Raw genomic sequence first — 24947 nt, 5'->3', positions numbered from 1 at the left:
TAATGCATAATACCGTGCATAGAATTCGCACTATAACATGACGTAAGCACAAAAGTGGAAATGTGCTTACGCACAAAAAAATCTGTGCGAACACCAACTTCCACGTTCTTCCGTTCCATAAATCCCTGTCAACGTGAAAAGTAATGCACATGCATGCACCTGCTGTCCCGCCCCAACTCCTCCCAAAATTACGCCTCTTTGAATATGCAAATCAATACAAATAGCCCTTAAACTCAGCCTTCTGTGAAAAGACAATGGCAAAAGCAAGAGAAAAATAGAAGAATTTCAGCGAATACCGAGTGACATAGCGTGTCGGAGAAACTCGAAAGCTGAAGTTCACAAAGTCGCACAGTGCCCGAAATAAAAAAGAAGTTGTCACGTATCAAAGTTGCCGTGAAAAGGCGAGTCATAGCCCACCGTCTGAGTGTCATATGAAAGCTTATTAAGGTACAGAGAAAAAAAAAAGGCACACACGAAAAAAAAAAACAGAAAAATGTCAACTTTAATCTCTAAATTTCCACTTTAATCGCATAGTTTACAAATCGCAGAGTATACAAATACTTTGAGTGGTGCAGTGAGAGTAATATTGAAAAAGATGATCCTATGTGGCAACACCTAACGGGAGCAGCTGAAAGAAGAAGAAGAAGGTGCAGTAAGAGTAAGAACACTAAAGCAGTTATGGTATTTGGAATAGTTTGACCATTCTGTGGACCATTATATTGTTACAGGTTAATTACAATCAGATGTATTAAACTAATAAACAATATGCGGTTAATTTCAGTGTATTTATAAAGCCGCATCAGGGATGTGGATCTAAAAAAGAAAGGGTAACCACACAGGAACAATAGCACTGCATTGACGCTGGGTGCCGCCAGTCTGCAAAACCGAACGCAGAACTTGCGTACAACAGGGTATGAGCTACCATGGAAATGTGCATGGCTTTACGGCAAGTTTAGGTTTTATACATCATGTTTTGAATGTGGAAACGTTTTTACGCAACATTTTTGTGCATATGCACCGTTTATACATGAGGCCCCTGGTCCTCAGTTATAGTTTCTACATTACAAGGCATATTTGTTAATACATTTGGATCTAAAAAATGTAAACTGGCATATTTAGTTTTACTATTTCCAACCATAAGGTTACCTTACAGGTTAGGCAGCCTGTGATGATCTAACACCTCGTCAACCACGTCTGGTTTCTGGATTATTATTACAGGTTATGGAAAGGGATAGATTTAACTAAATAGTTTGTACCTTTACACAATCTGATCATTACCTGTGCTGTTGCTAATTTCTCCTCCTGCACAAGGTAGGCAATCAAAACAACAGACCGGTTTTCCTTTCTGTGTAGCTTTACGTGTACCAGGATGACAGCTTTCACTGCATATCGATTTTGGAGCCTAGAAAAAAAGAAAGACAAAAAAACAAAGATGTATAATTTTGAAACATACAGTTTTTGGAAACTAAAAACAAATATATCATACTAAATACTGTCTTTATTTCAAATAAAAATAAAAGAAAATAGATGACCTTGCCGTCATTGCTGGCCCAGACAATGCTCTTGTTGTTCATTATAAACTGCTTTCCTTCTGGTAAAGATGCATCATAAAATCCAATAGTCACAAATTCTGTTATTCCATTTACACTAAGCTGCCAATTCACCAATTCATATCTTGCAGGAGAATCTCCATTAATGTCAAAATTTACATATTCACCATTGCTTACACTGAAATTGACCTTCTTCAGGTATTGCAGTGTCTATTATGTTAAGAATATTATAAACATAAAAGAGTTGAAAAAAATCAAGCCATTCAATCTAACAGCTCATCGATATTTTTTGCTTAATAACTTCAAAGTGACATCAATGAGAGATCTGAAAGAACTTAAACTGCTAGCTTAATTGTCACTTTTAAGCAACTTTTTTATATAGAGCACAATATTTATTGAAATTCTACATGTTTTTACTGAGACATAAACTGCAGCAGAATTCAAGAAAAACTGTTTTAACCCTATATTCACTTTAACAGAATTGTGTAACCATCATTACTTAAGTGAAAAGCAAGTGAATATTTTTAGGAAACAAACAAAATGTAAAATCAATACCTTTTTTAAATTAAGGTTAGAAAAATACACAAATTCTATCTGGCAAACTATGTACCTGCAGTGGCAGTGTATCTTTTTGGTTCGCCATGCAGGGTCCTCGATTATCCTGGCAAGCTAGAAGGTCATGGAGTGCATGTGCTACAGCATATACAGCTTTGTACACATTATATGTAACTCCCAGTTCAGAAACATCAGTGTACAGATTATTAACTTGCTGGAGATTCTCTGATCCTGTACAGGTTTTAGAATTTAAGGCACTGAAACTGCAATCAAACATATCTTCCCAAAGTTTAATCAAACCTGTATTGCCTGAAGTGCCAGATGGACGAACTGACAGTAAAAATTCTTTCAGCCCTGGTATTGCTGCATTAGCGATTGAAAAGCCAATTGTCCCTTTAAAAATTCTGTAGTTTTCCATAGTTGCTACATTTTTGGCAGAAACCCAGGATTCACTGCCTACCCACTGTAAACCTGTAACATTCTGAAGCACCAATTCCTTAATTAAAAATTCCAAGTCTACAATATTTGCAAAGGCTACAATAGTCTTGGAAGAACCCATTTTAATTACTTCAACTGTTTTAAGAAATTTTTCTCTTGGATTGGTTCTGTAAATATCCTCTGAATATTCAATGCAGATACCTTCCTTTTCGGCTGCTTTTATAAAGGTAGCCATGCCAGAATTTCCATAGTCATTGTCACTTCTTATTGTTCCCACCCAGGTCCATCCAAAGTGTTTGACAAGTTGTGCCAGTGCCCTGCTTTGATAATAATCACTTGGTATTGTCCTAAAAAAAGTGGGAAACTCTTTCCTGTTGCTGAGACAAGCACAAGTAGCAAAATGACTGATCTGTGAAAATTAAACCAGTTAAATATAATATATATGCAATTTGTGAATACTGTTGGTATGTTATGATAATATATTAGTAACAATAACTCATTAATTTATATAACTATTTAATACAACTTAATGTTTATAGTAAATCTACTTAATACATATTTTTCATTCCAAAGAATTGTTACAACCTTATTATAATACTAAAATGCATTTGAACAGTTACACTAAATTAAAACTGTAAAAATGTATTTAAGATTTAAAAAGTAAAAAAAAATATAAGCTGTAAATAATAATAATGATACACTATTTCTTACCACTGGAATGTTAAATTGACCAACAAGCGTAGAGATACCAATAGTTGGAGAAGAGGCAGAATATCCTATGATTGCATGAGTGCTTGACTGTTGAGAACACGGCAGAGTTGATGATTGTGCTTTTTCTGCTCCACTCATTAGTGCCATTGCAGCTTTGATTGCCAAAGGAACAGTACTACAAGCATCATATATCTTATATCCCAAAGACATATTAGGCACAAAATCAGTCCTGTTGTTTATTTCCTCAATTGCAAAGATCATAGCTTCAGCAAACTGATGTTCTTTATAATTTAAACTTTTAAAATAGAAAGATAATTTTTTGTCCCTTAAAAATAAAACATAACACTTGTATTTATTAGAGAGATAGACAGAATACTCACCCTGTACAGATTAATGCTTCAGGTGTTGACTGAAATGTGAATTTGGATTTTATAATATTATTGTGTAGTGTAAAAATTCCTCCCAGCATGAAGTCACCAGTTTTTGAAAAAAGAGGAATATCAGGATTTCCCCATAGTTTGCAAACAGGATCTTCACCATGTACTGAAAGAGCCAGCACAATAATTCTCAGAAGCATGTCTTTGAGTAAATCGCAAAACACCAGACATAAAGAGCTGGAGTCGACTGACTTTATATAATGTTCTGCCTGAAGGTATTACTACTTAAATAGCTGCAATGTAGAAAAGGTTCTCATTTGCCTAATGTACTCATTTTAGCCATGGGATTTATTCATTTTCTGTTATTTTAAATATTGTCAAATATTGTCCTTCATGTCATTAATGTACAAATTCTGATAAATTACAGTTCTTTTAGTGATAGGCATGAGAGCTATATCCTAAAGCATGTTATATATTTATGTTATCAATACACTTCAGTGTTTAAAATACATTGCACACATCTATTGAATTTTTGCAAGGGGAATTCTAAAGAAAAACACTTTAAGAGAATATTAAAATTTAATTTGAAACCAATGATGAGTCTGTCCAACAGAAAAGCTATCAATGACCACATTCAGGAATATACACTATGGACATTGTGGCACAACAAATAGTTTAGCTGCCTTTCTGCATTTCGACACCAAAAATATAATTATTTTATACTGTAAAGGCACTGGTTTTCCACACACAGATTAAAGGCAGGCTATATGTTTGACTGACAAAGACAAATAGAATGTGTGTGTGTGTGTGTGTGTGTGTGTGAGCATGGCCTGCAGTGTACAGGGTTGTTTTTTGGCTTCTGCTAACTTACTTCCTGGGTAAGGTCTGTCTGTCTGTAATCCTCTAACAGGAAAGAACAAGTTTAGAAAGTTATCTAGGATTCTGTTGTGCATCCTCGATTATGGTCACATTTAAACATGAACATTTCATTCTCCAGTAGGGCACCTATAAGACAGGACTGTGTGCAGTATTGCATTGTATTGTCAATTATGTACTTTAGATGTATTTTCTGTTTAGACCAAGTAGGTATGGTATTATATATTTTGGAAGATATTTTTATAGTGACAGATGTTTCACAAAAGTAGGTCAGAACGTGATGGTACATTATTGTCACAGTTCACACTTTTTCTATGTGAAAAAAAAAACTTATTAATTTAGGGATGTTGTTCCAAAATCTAGGTGCTATGGAGCTGAAGGTTCTCACCCACAGAACACAGTTTAATTCTGGGCACAGCTTCTTGTGTGACCAGCACTGAGCTGAAACTGCTCTTGCCTATCAATCAGGTAGGAGTTAAACAATTTGGGTGCAGTCCCAGAGATACCCAGAATATTCTCCATAGTCCATGCCTGACTAAGTTCTAACAGAATTAATATACTGGTTTGCCCAGAGTCTGATGCCATAAGAATTTATTAGTTACCCTGTAACAGTAAGGTTATTTTGTGCCAATATAATCTGTGAAATTTATTTCAAAACCATGCAATTCAACTGAGAGAGAGAGAATGCCAGGGAAATGGACAAATGACAAGTGGAGGGCAGGCAAGAGAGATGGTAAAAAAACATATGAAGGACACACAAGCAGGTTATTTTAAAAGTGCTGATGTCTGCAAAACCAAAACAGAGCCACAGTCTGCAAAAGCCATCAATGGTGAGAACAGGAGAAGATGTTATTTTGGCACACAGCCCATCTGGTAGTTTCCCATATCTGACAAGAATTCTATGAATATGTAAATATGTGAATATTTATAATGATGAGGATCCAACACCAAGTCAGAAGTGCCTTCTCATGCTGTTAACATTCCCACCTGATGGGACATCTGGTTGTCAGCATTCTCCCACTTGGCTGTGATGTCCCTTGGCTTCTCTATGGCCTGAAAATGAATATGTACATGATTATACATTGTATTATTGGGAATATCTTTTAAAGAAAGTTAAATACATATATCTCTTTTTGTTTCATATTTTGTACCATATGTTGAGTTGGGAGGGTACAACATGCTCAAGAAGTATAGACAGAAAAGACATGTAAGAGTCTGAAAATTAATCAGCATCAAAACAAGACTTTTTTAATGTTGAGGTTACAGAAGCAATTTTCAAAGTTGCTGGCACAGATCAAGTGGTAATATTTAGAATTGTGGTAGGATTTAGAATTATGGCATGAAGGCAGTATTTCGTAAGTGTGGTGGGGATGAGGTACACAGGTAGCAGGCTTCATCTTACAGAGCAGATATTAATAAATGTAGATGTAACTGATGAAAATTTGGTAAAGGAGCTGGATGAAAAAGGGAGACAGAAAAATATAAAAGGAAGATGAAGTTGTATTAGTTGAGTTATTTAGATTTTTTAATTTCATAACAGAAAAAGTGAATGAATTTTTCATTCTTGTTTCAGTCTTCAGTTGTGGTCTGTAACTATAATATATTTCATACTATATAGTGACTATGGTATATTTTAATGGATATTGGTCTGCTTTCTAATGGGAATAACAAGGTGTCACACCAGAAATATATGCCACGAAAAATGCCTGCTGACACTTTAGATTGCGAGCAATGGTACGAGAATGCAGTTAGACTTCTTTTTGGGCACATACACCGTCCAGATCTAAACACTAGTGTGGAGAGTCGCTCGCGTACTGAAGAATCTCAGAAAGTCTTTCTCCCGTGGGGCAACTGGGATATTTTCCTGAAAAAGATCAAACACAGTTGTGTAGGGTGTGTCAGGAGTTTCCACCTGCATCTGAAGTCACTTCAGTACACATGTACTGTGTCAGCATGCCCGTGTCGATCAAACACAGGAGGCTCTGTAGTATACTTCCGACTTTACGCTGTAGGAAGATAAGTAAATAAATCAAGATAAGTAACATTCGATCTGGCTTTTATATAAGTAACATATAAATGCTTTTATGTGGTGTTTCTTTGAAGGACAGGTGATTGGCAGTATGATGCTGAACCTTGTCCTATATCCAAACAGTGCCATCTTTCGCCTTTACGCCTGGTGCAGCTGTGTTGTTCTTATATGTGAGTTAACGTTTCTTGTGGGGGCAGGGCTTCTTTTCCCTTTCTCCAATCTGAGTTCACCTCTGTTATAGCTTGCCTTTATTTGAAAACAACAGTGTCAGATTGGGGTGAGCGTGAACACGACTGAGAGCAAAAAACTGAATTAAAAAAACGCTAACCTTTACAAGTAACATACATTTACAGCGGCGGTTACAGACTCAAATGAAATGTATGTTTTTATTGTATAATAGTAACAATAAGAACAGCTCACTGCTCAAAACGTTTATTTTGGGACACGTTAAGACTCGAACCCAGGACCTTCTGAATAGGAGTCAGCAGCTCTATCCGCTATACTATATAGCTCTGTCCGCTATACAAGATATCAGGATAACAAGCCACACTAACCTGATTTCTTTTTCTTCGGTTATAGTCTTGAATAAAAGCGCACTTGTTTTGTTATACTTGTACCTTTTGTGAAAGTGCTTATTTGATATTTGGACTTCAGTCTTCACATATTATACACTTCATGTCTACATTTTGTCGTTAATACTAAAACATGGAAAAAGTTTGTCTTTTAGGTATGTGTTCAACATTTTCTGTCATCCTACACTTACACAGATCTTTGTAGACAAAGATCCAAATAATGATATATTTTTTTAGCCTAGTTACCTGACTCCCTGATAAATAAGGCTTCAGTTGGGAGAAGTTTTTGTAGTTTCTCCGGCGGTGGGGGGGATGGTACAACAGGCTGCTTGCTGCTTGTGATTATCGACACATTTCCAAGACAAAAGACACTGAATGGAGACGTGCAAGTGGATTTAAGCTGGGCCAGATTTACGAGTTTTCTCGTAATCTTTGGTAATTCTAGTGTTGATTAAAATTCGGAATGGGGTTAAGATTATGATTTTATTCCCTTATTATGTGTTTAGGGTTAGTTGAACCTTAGGGTTAGAATGAGTTTCTGGATTAGAATTAAGGTGATCATGTCTTTAAGAATTTTAGTATAAGGTTAGATACAACAACAACAACAACAACATTTATTTATATAGCACATTTTCATACAAAAAGTAGCTCAAAGTGCTTTACATAATGAAGAAAAGAAGAATAAAAGACAAATAAGAAATTAAAATAAGACAACATTAGTTAACATAGAAAGGAGTAAGGTCCGATGGCCAGGGTGGACAGAAAAAACAAAAAAAAACTCCAGAAGGCTGGAGAAAAAAATAAAATCTGTAGGGGTTCCAGGCCACGAGACCGCCCAGTCCCCTTTGGGCATTCTACCTAACATAAATGAAATAGTCCTCTTTGTAGTTAGGGTTCTCACGGAGTCACTTGATGCTGATGGTTATACAGACTTCTGGCTTTTAATCCATCCATCATTGTTGGAACATCATGGTGCTTTGGGTAGATGGTGGTGGCACAAGCCACCACCAATAGGACACCGGAAAAGAAAACAGAAGAGAGAGTAGGGGTTAGTACAAATTTTGAATGAATAGTTATTATAATGAATTGGATATACAGAGTGTCAGGATTAAATTACAGTGAAGTTATGAGAAGGCCATGTTAAAGTAATGTGTTTTCAGTAGTTTTTTAAAGTGCTCCACTGTATTAGCCTGGCGAATTCCTACTGGCAGGCTATTCCAGATTTTAGGTGCATAACAGCAGAAGGCCGCCTCACCACTTCTTTTAAGTTTTGCTCTTGGAATTCTAAGGAGACACTCAGTTGAGGATCTGAGGTTGCGATTTGGAATATAAGGTGTCAGACATTCCGATATATAAGACGGGGCGAGATTATTTAAAGCTTTATAAACCATAAGCAGAATTTTAAAGTCAATTCTGAATGACACAGGTAACCAGTGTAGTGACATCAAAACTGGAGAAATGTGTTCGGATTTTCTTTTCCTGGTAAGGATTCTAGCAGCTGCATTCTGCACTAACTGCAAACGATTGATGTCTTTTTTGGGTAGTCCTGAGAGGAGTGCATTACAGTAATCTAGCCGACTAAAGACAAACGCATGAACTAATTTCTCTGCATCTTTCGATGATATAAGAGGTCTAACTTTTGCTATGTTCCTTAGGTGAAAAAATGCTGTCCTAGTGATTTTATTAATATGCGATTTAAAATTCAGATTACAATCAACGGTTACCCCTAAGCTTTTTACCTCCGATTTGACTTTTAATCCTAATGCATCCAGTTTATTTCTAATAGCCTCATTGTATCCATTATTGCCAATCACTAAGATTTCGGTTTTTTCTTTATTTAATTTGAGAAAGTTACTATTCATCCATTCTGAGATACAGGTTAGACATTGTGTTAGCGAATCAAGAGATTTGGGGTCATCAGGTGCTATTGATAAATACAGCTGTGTGTCATCAGCATAGCTGTGGTAGCTCACGTTATGTCCCGAGATAATCTGACCTAATGGAAGCATGTAGATTGAGAAGAGCAGCGGACCCAGGATAGAGCCTTGTGGAACACCATATAGAATATCATGTGTCTTTGAGTTATAATTACCACAACTAACAAAGAATTTTCTCCCTGCCAGGTAGGATTCAAACCAGTTTAAGACACTGCCAGAGAGGCCCACCCATTGACTAAGGCGATTCTTAAGAATATTATGATCAATAGTGTCAAATGCGGCACTCAAATCTAAGAGGATGAGAACAGATAAATGGCCTCTGTCTGCATTTACCCGCAAGTCATTTACTACTTTAACGAGTGCAGTTTCTGTGCTGTGATTTGTTCTAAAACCTGACTGAAATTTATCAAGAATAGCATGTTTATTGAGGTGCTCATTTAACTGCATAATGACTGCCTTCTCTAGAATTTTACTTAAGAAAGGCAGGTTAGAGATGGGTCTATAATTTTCAAGAGAAGAGGGGTCGAGATTATTTTTCTTAAGTAGGGGTTTAACTACCGCAGTCTTAAGACAGTCTGGGAAGACCCCCGTATCTAATGACGAATTTACTATGTCAAGAACATCATCAATAAGCACACCCGATACTTCTTTGAAAAAATTTGTTGGTATTGGGTCAAGGGCACAGGTGGATGGTTTCATTTGAGAAATTATTTTATGTAAATCAGGTAAATCTATCCTAGTGAAAGACTCTAATTTATTTATTATGGAGTACTGGGGTTTCGGGGGATCCTTAGTGTTGGGGAGATATACTATGTTATTTCTAATATCATGTGTTATGATAAGTTATTTTAAGGTTACGATTAGGAATGGGGTTAAATTTCTATTTTCATCTACTTAGAGTTAATTTAACTTTAGGGTTAGGATTAATTTTACGGGTCAGAATTAAGATGATCATGTCCTTATGGCTTTTGGTTAGGGTTACATATGTTATAATAAATGATTTGTAACATTAAGATTATGATTACCAGGTTTTCTTATTTTCTGTGGTTCGCATTGCCTTAAATCATTGTTTGGGCCACACCTAGCTACACCAAAGGAAGCAGAGAAAAAATGGTTTGCAGTGTAAAAGAAACATTTACCTGGAAATATGTTAGTTTGTGGCATCACCATGCTGGAGTACTTTAGAATTGCCAGTCTAGCCAGCAAGCTAAGGGAAAGTGGAGTCCATGAAGGAAGCACTAGGAGAGAACATGTAACTAGGAGAGAATCTACATTCCAAACAGAAATAAAGCTAGTTAGAACCAGTAAAAGGGTAAAGACACAAAGAAGCACTGCTTTATTAGTAATTATAAAGCAAAATTAAAAAACAGGATATTTAGAAATATATCTTCTGAAGTGAGCAACATGGTTAGCATCAATCCTGAGTTTGAACCCAGTGCATTGTGACTGTTGCGAGGTGTGTGGATTTGTGTTTAGCTGCTCCAGTTTTTCTCCCAAAATTGTGTTTGTTATCTTGAGTGGCAATTATAAATAAGCCCTGCGTGCATGTGTACATAAGGGAGCTCTGTGATGGAGTGTTAAACTTACTGTAACAGAGTTCCTCTCATGTCCAATATTGCTGAGATATACTCATATACAGAATTAATACCTTTGAAATCGAATAAGCAGAATAGAAAACATTATCAATGGTATTTTTAGCTTGAAAATTCTTGTAGGACTACAACAGAATCTTCCTAAATGTATGCAGATTTCTCCAAAGTTTACATAAACTTGCATAACAAATAATATCTCTTTTTTGCAAATGAATAACAAGACCCACATGTTCACTGCCTTTTAACGTCATAAAAATATCAAACAGTGGGAACTGGAGGGGGCAGGTGTTTACATGATGCTCACTGGGCTATGGCAGCGCATTAGCTGCTGTCCGACATTCACCCCTTATGCTTTTTCCATTGAATATTTCTGTTCCTACACCAATAATTCTTCTTCTAATTTTGACTGCTCCCATTAGGGATTGCCACAGCAGATCATCTTCTTCCATATCTTTCTGTCCTCTGTATCTTGTTCTGTTACACCCATCACCTGCATGTCCTCTCTCACCACATTCATAAACCTTCGCTTAGGCCTTCCTCTTTTCCTCTTCCCTGGCAGCTCTATCCTTAGTATCCTTCTCCCAATATACCCAGCATCTCTCCTCTGCACATGTCCAAACCAATGCAATCTTGCCTCTCTGACTTTGTCTCCCAACCGTCCAACTTGAGCTGACCCGCTAATTAACTCATTTCAAATCCTATCCATCCTCGTCACACCCAGTGCAAATCTTAGCATCTTCAACTCTCCTACCTCCAGCTCTGTCTCCTGCTTTCTGGTCAGTGCCACCGTCTCCAACCCATATAACATAGCTGGTCTCACTACCGTCCTGTAGGCCTTCCCTTTCACTCTTGCTGATACCCGTCTGTCACAAATTACCCCTGACACTATTCTCCACCCATTCCACCTTGCCTGCACTCTCTTTTTCACCTCTCTTCTACAATCACCATTACTCTGTACTGTTGATCCTAAGTATTTAAACGCATCCACCTTCACCAATGCTACTCTCTGCATCCTTACCATTCCACTGACCTCCTTCTCATTTACACACATGTATTATGTCTTGTTCCTACTGACCTTCATTCCTCTCCTCTCTAGAGCATATCTCCACCTCTCCAGGGTCTCCTCAACCTGCTCCCTACTATCGCTACAGATTACAATGTCATCAGCAAACATCATAGTCCACGGGGACTCCTGTCTAATCTCGTCTGTCAACCTGTCCATCACCATTGCAAATAAGAAAGGGCTCAGAGCTGATCCCTGATGTAATCCCACCTCCATGTTGAATGCATCTGTCACTCCTACCACAGACCTCACCACTGTCACACTTCCCTTGTACATATCCTGTACAGCTCTTATGTACTTCTCGGCCACTTCTGACTTCCTCATAGAATACCACAGCTCCTCTCAAGGCACCCTGTCATATGTTTTCTTCAAGTCCACAAAGACGCAATGCAACACCTTCTGACCTTCTGTAAACTTCTCCATCAACATCCTCAGAGTAAACATTGGATCTGTGGTGCTCTTCCTTGGCATGAAACCATACTGCTACTCACTAATCATCACCTCATTTTTTAACCTAGCTTCCACTACTCTTTCCCATAACTTCATGCTGTAGCTCATCAATCTTATTCCCCTGGAGTTACTGCAGTCCTGCACATCCCCCTTATTCTTAAATATCGGCAGCAGTACATTTCATCTCCACTCCTCAGGCATCCTCTCACTTTCCAAGATTCCATTAAACAATCTGGTTAAAAACTCCACTGCCATCTCTCCTAAACACCTCCATGCTTCCATAGGTATGTCATCTGGACCAACGGTCTTTCTATTTTTCATCCTCTTCATAGCTGTCCTTACTTCCTCCTTGCTAATCCGTTGCACTTCCTGATTCACTATCTTCACATCATCCAACCTCTTCTCTCTCTCATTCTCTTCATTCAGCAGCCTCTCAAAGTACTCTTTCCATCTGCTCAACACACACTCCTCACTTGTCAGTACATTTCCATCTTTATCCTTTATCACCCTAACCTGCTGCACATCTTTCCCAGCTCGGTCCCTCTGTCTAGCCAATCGGTCCAGGTCGTTTTCTCCCTCCTTAGTGTCCAACCTCTCATACAACTCATCATACACCTTTTCTTTAGCCTTCACCACCTCTCTCTTCACCTTGTGCCTTATCTCTTCGTACTCTTGTCTACTTTCTGCATCTCTCTGACTTCTTCTTTACCAACCTCTTCCTCTGTATACTCTCCTGTATTTCCTCATTCCACCACCAGGTGTCCATTTCCTCCTTCCTCTTTCCACATGTCACGCCAAGCACCCTTCTTACTGTTACCCTTACTACATCTGCTGTAGTTTCCCAGCTGTCTGGTAACCCTTTACTGCCACCCAGTGCCTGTCTCACCTCCTCCCTAAACTCAACCTTGCAGTCTTCCTTTTTCAACTTCCACCATTTGATCCTTGGCTCTGCCCGCACTCTCTACCTCTTCTTGATCTACAACATCATCCTACAGACCACATCCTATGCTGCTTAACTACACTTTCCCCTGCCACCACTTTGCAGTCTTCAATCTCCTTCAGATCAACTCTTCTGCATAGGATGTAATTTACCTGTATGCATCTTCCTCCACTCTTGTATGTAACTCTATGTTCCTCCCTCTTCTTAAAATATGTATTCACCACAGTCATGTCCATCCTTTTGGCAAAATCCACTATCCTCTGACCTTCTTCATTCCTCTCCTTGACACCATACCTACCTATCATCTCCTCGTCACCACTGTTCCCTTCACCAACATGCCCATTGAAATCCGCTACAATCACCACTTTCTGTCCCTTGGGTACATTGTTCATCACTTCACCCAAGTCACTCCAGAAATCTTCTTTCTCACCCATTGCACACCCAACTTGCGGTGCATATGCACTAACAACATTCATCATTACACCTCCAATTTGCAGCTTCATAATCATTACTCTACCTGACACTCTTTTTACCTCCAAAACACTCTTGACATACTGTTCCTTCAGAATAAATCCTACCCCGTTTCTCCTCCCATCCACACCATGATAGAACAATTTGAATCCACCTCCAATCCACCTGGCCTTACTACCTTTCCATTTAGTGTCTTGCATGCACAATATATCAACCTTCCTTCTCTCCATCATATCTGCTAACTGTCTCCCCTTTACCAGTCATACTGCCAACATTCAAAGTTCCTACCCTCAGCTCCACTCTCTTTACTGTCCTCCTCTCCTCCTGCCTCTGGACACGTCTCCCCCCTCTTCTTCTCCTTCTTCTTCTTCGGGCAACAGTAGCCCAATTTCCGCCAGGACCCTGATAGCTAACAGTACTGGTGGCGGTCGTTGTTAACCTGGGGCTCGACCGATCCGGTATGGAAATTTGTATTGTTGTCCGCATATTGATTTGGCAAAATTTTACACCGGATGCCCTTCCTGACGTAACCCTCCCCATTTATCTGAGCTTGGGACTGGCACGAAGAAACACACTGGTTTGTGCATCCCCTGTGGCTGGGTTGTTCCTATGCCAATAATAATAATATACTTAAACAGGATATTAACTTGCCTGCTTATAAAAATGCCTCCAGTGGTTGATTCTGGCCAGTTGTCCATGTTAATTGGGGAGCTTAAAAACTTTGCCAATGAACAAAATGGCACATTTCAAGCATTATCAAATTAAACCATTCTAAGAAGTTTTTCAGACTTAAGAATTAACTTTAATACTTTGAAGACAGAGCAGAACAAACTCTCTAAATATTTTGACATCTTACTGCACTGACTGGAACGACACAACTTGTATATAACCTTACTGCATTGTGAAATAGCGTCTTTGCAGTTTAAAAGTACAACAAAAAAAAACAGGCAACAGGGACAATCATGAAATCCTGGATATTCCATCAAGTACCTGAGAACGGTAATATTTTGTATTATCTCAAGTTGCAAAGGTCACTCTGATTTCCACATCCTTCCAGGTTCAAGCCTGAGGTAATAAGGGCCTATAGTATTTACAATAAGAAGGATTAAGCTACCCGTCCACCTTTGGATAATCATTACATCTTGCCTGATGAAGGTGTCATTTTGTTTGACTTCTCACTAGAATGTGTTGGAAAAGTAAGTGTGATCCATGGAGACCCCACCGCACAACTTACAGGACTTAAAAGGATTTGCTAATATCCTGGTGCCAGGGACCACAGGACACCTTCAGATGTCTTGTGGAGTCAGAGCTGTTTTGCCAGCATGTGGGGGACCTACACAATATTAGACATGTACTTTTAATGCTGTGGTTGATTGGTGTAACCCTTTTGCAAAAACACAGGTCCCATTCAAAGATGAACAGCATGCTGAATTCAAACTTTATCTTGCTGCTGCCTCAGCATTGTATTCACCCATAATATTGACTAATTATGATTTTAAATAGGTGATCCATACAATTTAAGATGTTTGCCCCTGGATGTGATGATGATGATGTTAAGTGTTATGGTCTAGCTAGGGCTTTTTCCCTTGTTTTAGTTTAAAATGATTTTGTCTTCTTTGTGTTTTTTCATTATTTATCATTGTTTTCTGTTATTTTATAGTATTTCTGTTAACTTTTATCCTTTTATTTGCAGTGTCTGCATGGGAGAATATGTTCTCTAAAGTTTCCATATTTTGTGGGTGGTTTCTCAAGGCAAATGGCCACCTGTCCATCACCATTTAGTGATTGCTTTCAGCCCTATAAAGCCTTATGGGAAATGAAGTCCCTTACTGTTCATTGTGAAAGTGCTTAGTGTTTTGTTGAGTATCATTATGATTGTTTCCTACTTTGTATTAAATGGTTTTTATGGCTTCTGATGCTGTTTGTTTTTTTGTATTGGGACCTGTTTCCTGAGGATCATGTTTCAGGCAATATACTTTTCCCTCCTTTTTTAATGTTTTGTTATTTATGACTTTTGTTAATATATGAAGATTGTGGCAAGACTTGTCTCTGTTTTGGTACTCCCTCTTGTGAGACATAATTTAAGATATTTAAGGTTGTCTTTTGCATTTTGGACTTTAAAAGTCTGTTCTCTGTTGAGGCCTAGACAAACCTGAAGCCTCCCAATTTCCAAAGATCAGGGTAAGACCTTTTTTGAGACAGACCGGTTAGGATTCTGGCCTGTATTATGATGGGTCTTTTCTGAAGGCCTCAACTTTTTCCACAATTGTTATAGTACAGCTGTATCGAAGTAGGTGTCAGGAACTTGCTTTTTCCTTGGTTTAAACACATACTCCATACAGAAGTACCTTTTTCTATGGCATGACTAAAATTATTCACTATTTATTGGTTTTGAGCTTAATGTTGAAATTGGTACACATTCTTTTGTTGACTAATTTTGGAAAAAGCTTCTCCACAAACTAGTGTATTCCACCTGCAACATAACAGCAAAGTTTCTATCTGATCTGACAATGGTTGACTTCTTTTCTTTATGTATCAGAAATATTCTTTCTTCTTTTAACCGGATTTCTGCCATATTTAAGAAAGCTGTTTTTTCTCAGGGTTTTTATATCAGTCCAGAAATCGGAAATTGTTATAGTAAATTTTTACATAGTGAAAAAAGCATGAAGCTACTATTTATTCTCTTCTCTGAAAGTCTCGGCCTGCATTCTTGAATCTTGCCAATCTTATATGTAGTGCAGACCTTCCCAAGACTGGTCTCATGAAATGCTCTGTGTACCTATGTGAGAAGCTCACTGTCGGTCAGGCATCTTGTTTTCAGGGCAGTCACCTGGCTGCTAGAATCCTATAAAACAGTATTTCTGTGAGTAACAATGTCACAATTTAGCATCTTAAAAAACTCTTCTGTTAAATGCAGAGTGAGATTTTGGATTTTTAAGTTAAACACCTGTTATGCCTAATAAATGAATAAGGTAAATGAATTTGGTTACTTTCTCTAAAAAGACACATACCCCTGTGGCTACAAGATGCTATTTGTCTTTCCTCCTGCTGGTATAATGCAGGTTTGCTAATCATTTGAAGCTGTCCTATTTTAATATGTATTTTATGTTATGCAAATGGGATTTCGCTATTACGGTGAGATAGTTTTCTTCCAGGTTTCTTTCCTTGGTTTGGATTTTTGGATAAGTTGTTTGGGTTTTTCCATTTTGCTAAGCTGTTTGATAGGTAACCGCTTAATTATTCTCTACTCCTAACCTTTAATATGAACTAGTGCTCTTAAATGTATTTAACAGAAACCATTTCCTTTGTACAATTTGTTCTTTCATGGCTTCTCTTTCAGTCAGATCTTCAAGGCATCACATAAATAACATTAAAATATAATTACATTAAGAAATGTTGCTAAATAAATATTGAAAAAGATCTGAAATGGAAGAGGTTGTTCATAAAGCAAGTTTATAATATAGGCTGTCAAAATTTCATAAAAATGTTGCCACATGTGCATCAGAGTGTCACCTTTTGGGCTCAGCTAAAGTAAATAGTACCACCCCAGGACGAGAGGAGGTGTTGCTGTTAACACATTTGTCTCCTTCCCTCACAGCTAGGAGAAACTGCCCCTTGGGGGCACTGAACCAAAAGAAGCCTCGTTCCGTTTGGTCCACACCATCTAAAAGCAGGGAGACCACAAAAGATGGTGTCTCACTTTGATGTGGACCTGACGTTTGTATTGACAGATGCCTGAATTCTTTTTAAAAATCTGCACAGTGAAGTGCTTATTTTTCATTACTTCCTGCTTTTTTTTTTAATTAAACAGGGTTTTGTTGCCCAATTGACACCCCAAGCATCTTTTTTGTCCTGCAAAGATCATTTTGCTCTGCTACAATGTACAATATCAGAATCATTCCACTAGGGAATCTCATGTAATTTGATTGAATTGATTCAGCAAAAAGCTTAAAGGGAACTGCATTAATTTGTATTTTTAACCTTTGAAAATAAAACTTTTTTTTTACATAAATTACTATTAATTCTTAAACCAGTCATTCATGTGGCTTAATAACACCCCATCGTAAAATATCATTAATCTTAAATAAACTCAGCACTAAAGATCACAAAAAATCTGTCTTATATATTATAACTAGCTGTGCGGCCATGCTTTGCCTGGGAAATTTTGTAAAATAATAGACGCCAACTATATTGCCGTCAGTTAATTGGATGTATTAGAAGCACTATGTAACTAACTGGTTTTTTTTTTACTAAGGGCTGATATTATTGGCAGGCAGGGTGTTTTAGTTGTTTAAGCTTTGGATTTTAGACTTCAAACACTTAGGTTGTGCGTTCAGATTATGCTACTGACACTGTGTGACTATGAGCAAGTCACTTAAGTTTCCTGTACTCCAACTGGAAAAGCAAAAAAAGATGTAACTAATTGTATCTCAAATGTAAGTCGTCTTGGATAAAAGCATCAGGCAAATAATAAGTAATAATATTATTAGGTCAGTGGAACTGCTTACTCTTGAACATGCTGTACACAATTCTCCATAAGTAAAACATTCTTACATTAGATTAATTCCTGTTTTTCCTAGTGACTTGGCTTTTGTTAATGGTCAACGCACAATTTTACAAGAAGGTGTATTACTTTGAATTGAAATTGGTAATCATTAGGAATAATGTGAAATTTAAGTATATATTATTATCATTATTAGATTTTATATGATTTTCTTTTGTTTTGCACTATTCACTAAAGTACAGTATTTCTTTTTGTGTTTATTGTCGCCGCTGACTGTTTGATCTTAAGTCAGTTCTCCTTTCAATACACTCTATAGAAATGTGGTATTGAGTTCCTGTATGACAAATGCCCAAGGAAATATGAACTCCTGTTGGACAAACTGTTAAAGCGGCTGTCCCTGGAAAACAGACAAAGCTCTCGAGTTAATTATTGTAATAAACCCTGTCGGAATAATATCTCAGCTGAGAGTTAGTGCTGTCAAGATAATGCAGATATCATTGCTCAAAGAAAACAAATGAGAAAACAGACTTACAGTAGTTTAATAAGCTTTCATTCATAATAAATTAACATTTCAATTGGTTATTTTAACATATACACTCATTATTTATGCACTGTAAAACAGCATTTACACATGTGAAAACAGGATAGTATCCAATAAAAAAAACCTTTCATTGATTTGTTTTTAAAACACAAATGTTTTATTCTTTTATTATTACACATTTATTTGTTTCTGGAGGGCATTATCTGAATGTTTAGAAGATGTACTTTCACTTTTAAAATATTATTTTCAATTCTTTGTTCATATAATTTGTACAGCATGCAGCTGTCAGACAATGACAACTATGAATGATACTCTAAAGAATAATTTAACTCATACAATAGATCCTTACTTTTTTCTGTTGAAAATAAGAAGTACAAGTAGATGTGCAGTTTTAAAAATATTGCATTGGATCAATAGTTAAAATTTCCTGTCAAAAATATATGTAACCAAAATGTAATTTAAAGTACAGTACATTCATAATTATGAATATTAATTAAATTTTAAATTTGTACTCTATTAAACTGTAATGGTTAACTAATGTTGCAGCATAGTAACAACACATTAAGAGCATCAAATTTAACTTTTCTTATAATGTGTTTTATGCTGAAACAAACATAAATATGTTAAATTATATTCTACTCTTTGTGTTGTAAGACAATGGACGCCAGTTATAATAGCATCAATTAATCTGGTGTATCAGAAATACGATTTAACTAATTAAGTGCTTTTCCGATTTGCTGTATTTTTTTATTTTTTATTTACCAAGGGCTCATCTTATTGGCAGGAAGGCATTGGACTTCATGCCTTGAGGTTGTTGGTTTAAATGCTTCTACTAACACTGTATGATCATGAGCAAGTCACTTCACCTGCTTTTGTGTGAAATGGAAAACCAAACAAAATGCAACCAATTGTATCTCATATGTTGTAAGTCATCTTGAATATAGACATCAGTCAAATATTAATTAATAATAATATTAGGTCACTAGAGCTGCATACTCTTGAATATGCTATACACAGTTACCCATGAGTAAAACATTCTTGTACTAGATCAATTCCTCCTGTTTCCAGTGACTTGGCTTTTATTGATGTTCCTGTCACAGCACAATTTTATGGGAAACTGTATTCTGTTGAAGCGAAATGGATAATCAGTAGGAATAATGTGAAATTTGAATATATATTATTATCATTATTAGATGTTAACGATTTTCATTTGTTTACGCCATTCAATTAAGAATAGTATTTGTTTTTGTGTTTTTTCTCAGTTGTATGTAGTTCCCATTTAAAGTCCACAGATGTAACTGTATATGTAAGACAGTACCTGAAGTGGACATACCTAAGTAGCAATACCATAGGTGTTACACTGCTGTTTTAATGTGTAGAGCGAGGAGCACAGAGGATTTCTCCTTTAGAAATTCAAGTGATGCTAAGATCAGTTTTCTCCCTTGGAGTTTACAACACTACGATTTTATATCTTTTATAACATTTATATAAAATTTCAATCCTATCCACTAAGGCATTTTTTCAGATTTTGGGGTATTTAGTTTTTCTATTTTAGGTTTTTTTTTACCACAAATATTGATATATTGAAATGTCCTTTCTTAGCAGATACCTACTGAACTAGATCTACCGTCATGCCATATTTAAGCTTTTTAACTAAACAAGAAATAGTATTTTTGTTAATGAGGGAGAGGGGGAGTGAATGAGTTTGTATTTTACACACACACACACACACATACATATATATATATATATTTTAACAGTTTTTAAAAGACTATTAGTTACATTAGAAAACAGTTCAGAATATTTGTCAAATTTAATTTGGCTTGATGTGTATCATAGCATTAATGTAAATGCAAAAAAATGAATTTCACGATTTTGTTAATTAAGATTGGTTCTGTTATTTAGAAAGTTCATTTATAGAAGCATTTTCAAATGTGAATGTCACAGTGATTTTGACTGCATTTTACCCATCACATGCTTTTTAAAATTTTTTTTCTGGTTTTAGTAAAATGATATAACATTTTGGAACAAAAATACAAAGAAGTAAGCCAAAACTGGATGAGAGAATAGCAAATACCTCTACGGCTACTGTATACTTTCCAGGAGAGCTGATATAGGATGGAATAAAAGTGATCCAGACGGTACAGAACACCAGCATGCTGAATGTGATGAATTTTGCCTCATTAAAGTTATCTGGTAATTTCCGAGCCAAAAATGCCAGAGCAAAACACACAAACGCTAACACTCCAATATATCCTAACACAATATAAAAAGCTACTGTGGATCCCATTTCACATTCTAAAATGATTATTTCCTTATTAGAGTTAATATTTTTTTGGGGAAAAGGAGGATATTTAACTAACCAAATAATACACGTCAAGGTCTGTATAAGTGTAAAAGTTAAAACGCTTAGCCTCTGCTGAGTTGGTCCAAAATATTTCATAACTTTACTGCCAGGCATTGTTGCTCTAAAAGCCATAAGCACAACTATTGTTTTCCCCAGAACACATGAGATGCAAAGAACAAATGTGATCCCAAAAGCTGTGTGTCGTAACATGCAGGACCACTGAGTGGGCTCCCCAATAAATGTAAGTGAGCACAGAAAGCACAGAGTCAATGAAAAAAGAAGAAGAAAACTTAGTTCTGAATTATTAGCCTTTACAATAGGAGTATCTCTGAACTTGAAAAACACAGCAGTAACTGTGGAAGTTAATAAAACCCCTAACAAAGCAAATATAATTAATATCATCCCCATTATTTCATCATGAGACAAAAATTCAACATCCTTCAAAATGCACTGGTCTTTCTCCTCATTTGATCTGTATTCCAAAGGACACTTCATGCAGTGAATGGCATCTGTAAGTGAAAGTTAATTTGATTATTGTGAACTAGTCAACTGAAGAAATATTTGGACAATACTATTTCACTGACAAATGGAATATAATTTTGTTGCAATTTATGTATAATTTAAGATTTATGAATGTATTTATACCTTTTTGTTTGCAGATGCTTAAAGTACAATGTCTAAGGAAGAGGTGAAAAAAAGATTCTGACAAAACTACAGTATCTCCTAGACAATGATCCATTTGGCTTCCCCAGCACATTGCAACCAGAAAGAAGGTGGGTCTTCTCCAGTAAGTGGATGTTTGTGATGAACTGATGTGGAACCAGGAACCCACATTTTTTTTGCAGCTTTGTACCTATAGGAAAAACACTATCCTGCACTTCAATCATTTGGTTCCCACATTTCAAGACTCTTTTGCCAATATCCTTGGCTCAAAATACAACAGGCTAATATATTTAACTTGACTAATTATATACATAAAGTTACTGTACAGGTTATGCAGCCTGCGACTAACACTTCATCCAAGACTAGTACCTGGATTATGCTCAGTTCTGCTGAGACACATTCCCAGTCCTCTTAGCCATGTACTAAACAAAGTAGGTTATGGAAAGGAATAACAAAGTAGTACATGCATTTGCACACTCTGATCATTACCTGTGCTATTGCTAACTTCTCCTTCTGCACATGGTAAGCAATCAAAACAACAGACCGGTTTCCCTTTCTGTGTAGCCTTACGTGTACCAGGACGACAGCTTTCACTGCATACCGATTTTGGAATCTAGAAACAAAAAAAGTAAAATAAGAAAATAAAAAGAAGTAAAATTCTGAAGTATATAGTAAAGAAGCTCATAAAATGTCATCATACTAAAGTTTGCATTTTGTTCAAGTAAAAACAAAATAAAGTAGATCACCTTGCCCTCATTGCTGGCCCACACAATGCTGTTATTGTTCATTATAAACTGCTTTCCTTCTGGTAAAGATGCATCATAAAATCCAATAGTTATAAAGTCTATGATTCCGTTTACATTAAGCTGCCAATTCAACAATTCATATCTGGCAGGAGGATCTCCATTGATGTCAAAATTGATATATTCACCATTGATCATACTGAAATTAATCTTCTTCAGGTATTGCAGTGCCTATTATTATAAAAATATTGTGATTGTAAAAGTTAAAAGGAAAAAAATGCCTTTAAGTCCAACAGCTCATGAGTTTTCATTTGTCTAATATTGTTAAACTGATATCAAGGAAAGTCTCTTAAGTTGCTAAGCTGCTACTTTAATACACACTAAGTTACTTTTTCCATATACGCCACTATGTTAATTGAAATTTTACACATCTTTACTGATACAACAACTAAAGCTGAATTTAAAACAAATTATTTGTAACCTTTATTCAGGTTTAGCAGGTTTTTATAACAAAAATTAAGTAAAAATTAAAAAATAAGCATAATTGAAAAAGTTCAATGGCTTGATCCAATTATAGATAGAAAAAAAATATATAAAAGTATTAGAGGATAAACCACTTACCTGCAGTGGCAGTGTATCTTTTTGGTTCGCCATGCAGGGTCCTTGATTATCCTGGCAAGCTAGAAGGTCGTGGAGCGCATATGCTACAGCATATACAGCTTTGTACACATTATATGCAATTCTTAGTTCAGAAACATCAGTGTACAGATTATTTACTTGCTGTAGATTCTCTGATCCTGTGCAGATTTTAGATGTTGTATTATTGAAACTGCAATCAAATATATTTTCCCAGAATTTAATCAAACCTGTATTGCCTGGAGTGCTAGATGGATGAGCTGACAATAAGAATTCTCTTAGTCCTGGCATTAATGCATTAGCAATTGAAAAACCAAGTGCCCCCTTAAAAATTCTGTAGTTTTCTTTAGTTGCTACATTTTTGGCAGACACCCAGGACTCACTGCCTACCCACTGTAAACCCGTAACATTCTGAAGCAGCAGTTCCTTCATTAAAAAATCCATGTCTATAAAAGATGCAAAAGCTACAATAGTCTTTGAAGAAGCCATTTTAATTACTTTGACTGTTCTAAGAAAATTCTCTCTTGGATTGGTTCTGTAAATAACCTCTGAATATTCAATGCAGATACCTTCCTGTTCAGCTGCTTTTATAAAGGTGGCCATGCCAGAATTTCCATAGTCATTGTCACTCCTTATTGTTCCCACCCAGGTCCATCCAAAGTGTTTGACAAGTTGTGCCAGTGCCCTGCTTTGATAATAATCACTTGGTATTGTCCTAAAAAAAGTGGGAAACTCTTTCCTGTTGCTGAGACAAGCACAAGTAGCAAAATGACTGATCTGTGAAAATGAAACCGGTTAGCAACAACATTTATTTATATAGCATATTTTCATACAAACAATGATGTTCAAAGTGCTTTACAAGATACCAGAGAAAGTTACAAGGAAAGAGAAAGAAATAAGATTAGACAATAATATTAAAGAGTAAGTAACAAAGAAAGAAAAACAAACAAATGAATCTAAACGATCTTAAAAACATAAATATTTAAATTCAATATACGTATATAAATATATAACTGTGCAATTTTTATATCAACTTTATTAGTAAGAACAACTGATTAAATGTATATAATTTTGTAATACTGTTACATATTTCTGGTAAATCTATGTAATATATATTTATATGCCAAATTACAGCCATACTTTGAAAATAGCATGTATTTTGACAAATAGAAATTCATGTGAATTAAAAGTGTGAAAAGGATTTACTGAAAACCCACTGAATAAAATTTTACAAATACAAAAAGTATAAAAATGGCAATAATAACAATAATAATGATTCTGTATTTCTTACCACTGGTATGTTAAATTGACCAACAAGCGTAGCGATCCCAATAGTTGGAGAAGAGCCAGACTGTCCTATGATTGTGTGAATGCTAGATTGTTGAGAACACGGCAAAGTTGATGAATCTGCTTCTCCTGCTCCGCTCATTAGTGCCATTGCAGCTTTGATTGCCAAAGAAACAGAACCACAAGCATCATATATCTTATATCCCAGTGACACTTTAGGCAAAATATCTCTTCGGTTGTTTATTTCTTCAATAGCAAATATCATGGCTTCAGCAACCTGATATTCTCTGTAATTTAAACTTTTTGAAATAGAATATTTTTTGTCAGGGTTCAATAATGAAACGTTATACTTGTGTATGTTGGATAGATATACAATATACTCACCCTTTACAGTTTAATGGTTCAGGTGTTGACTTAAGTGTGGGTTTCAATTCTATAATATTATTATGAAATGAAAAAATTCCTCCCAGCATGAAGTCACCAGTCTGTGAAAAAAGCGGAATATCAGGATTTCTCCATAATGTGCAAGGGGGATCTTCACTCCGTACTGAAAGAGCCAGCACAATAATTATCATAAACATGTCTTTGTGTAAATTACAAGACACCAGAGATAAAGAGACAGAGTTGACTGAGGTTATATAGTGTTATCCTTGAAGGTGTTACTC

The 24947-nt window shown here is 36.2% G+C and overlaps 2 protein-coding genes across 2 annotated transcripts in view; both read right to left on the bottom strand.

Moving 5' to 3' along the window:
* LOC114645406 (extracellular calcium-sensing receptor-like) overlaps positions 1 to 24947 on the bottom strand; it is a 35414-nt gene that overhangs the window by 1911 nt on the left and 8556 nt on the right. Inside the window, exons 4-5 of the mRNA XM_051923771.1 lie at positions 1533 to 1760; positions 1279 to 1402 (exon numbers count right to left, since the gene is read on the bottom strand). Of these exons, the coding sequence (XP_051779731.1) occupies positions 1279 to 1402; positions 1533 to 1760 (352 nt within the window). The remainder of the gene's footprint in view (positions 1 to 1278; positions 1403 to 1532; positions 1761 to 24947) is intronic.
* LOC114645405 (extracellular calcium-sensing receptor-like) lies at positions 20538 to 24864 on the bottom strand. Its single transcript, XM_051923772.1, is given in 7 exon segments — positions 20538 to 20598; positions 20600 to 21462; positions 22106 to 22229; positions 22363 to 22590; positions 22981 to 23772; positions 24287 to 24581; positions 24667 to 24864. Coding segments are annotated over 7 exon segments (2550 nt in total). The 5' UTR covers position 24864; the 3' UTR covers positions 20538 to 20547.

The sequence above is a fragment of the Erpetoichthys calabaricus genome, chromosome 2, assembly GCF_900747795.2.
Source record: "Erpetoichthys calabaricus chromosome 2, fErpCal1.3, whole genome shotgun sequence".
Classification (NCBI taxonomy): domain Eukaryota; kingdom Metazoa; phylum Chordata; class Cladistia; order Polypteriformes; family Polypteridae; genus Erpetoichthys; species Erpetoichthys calabaricus.
Note: the sequence above shows the minus strand (reverse complement) of the source record. Positions and strands in the feature narration are given on the sequence as shown.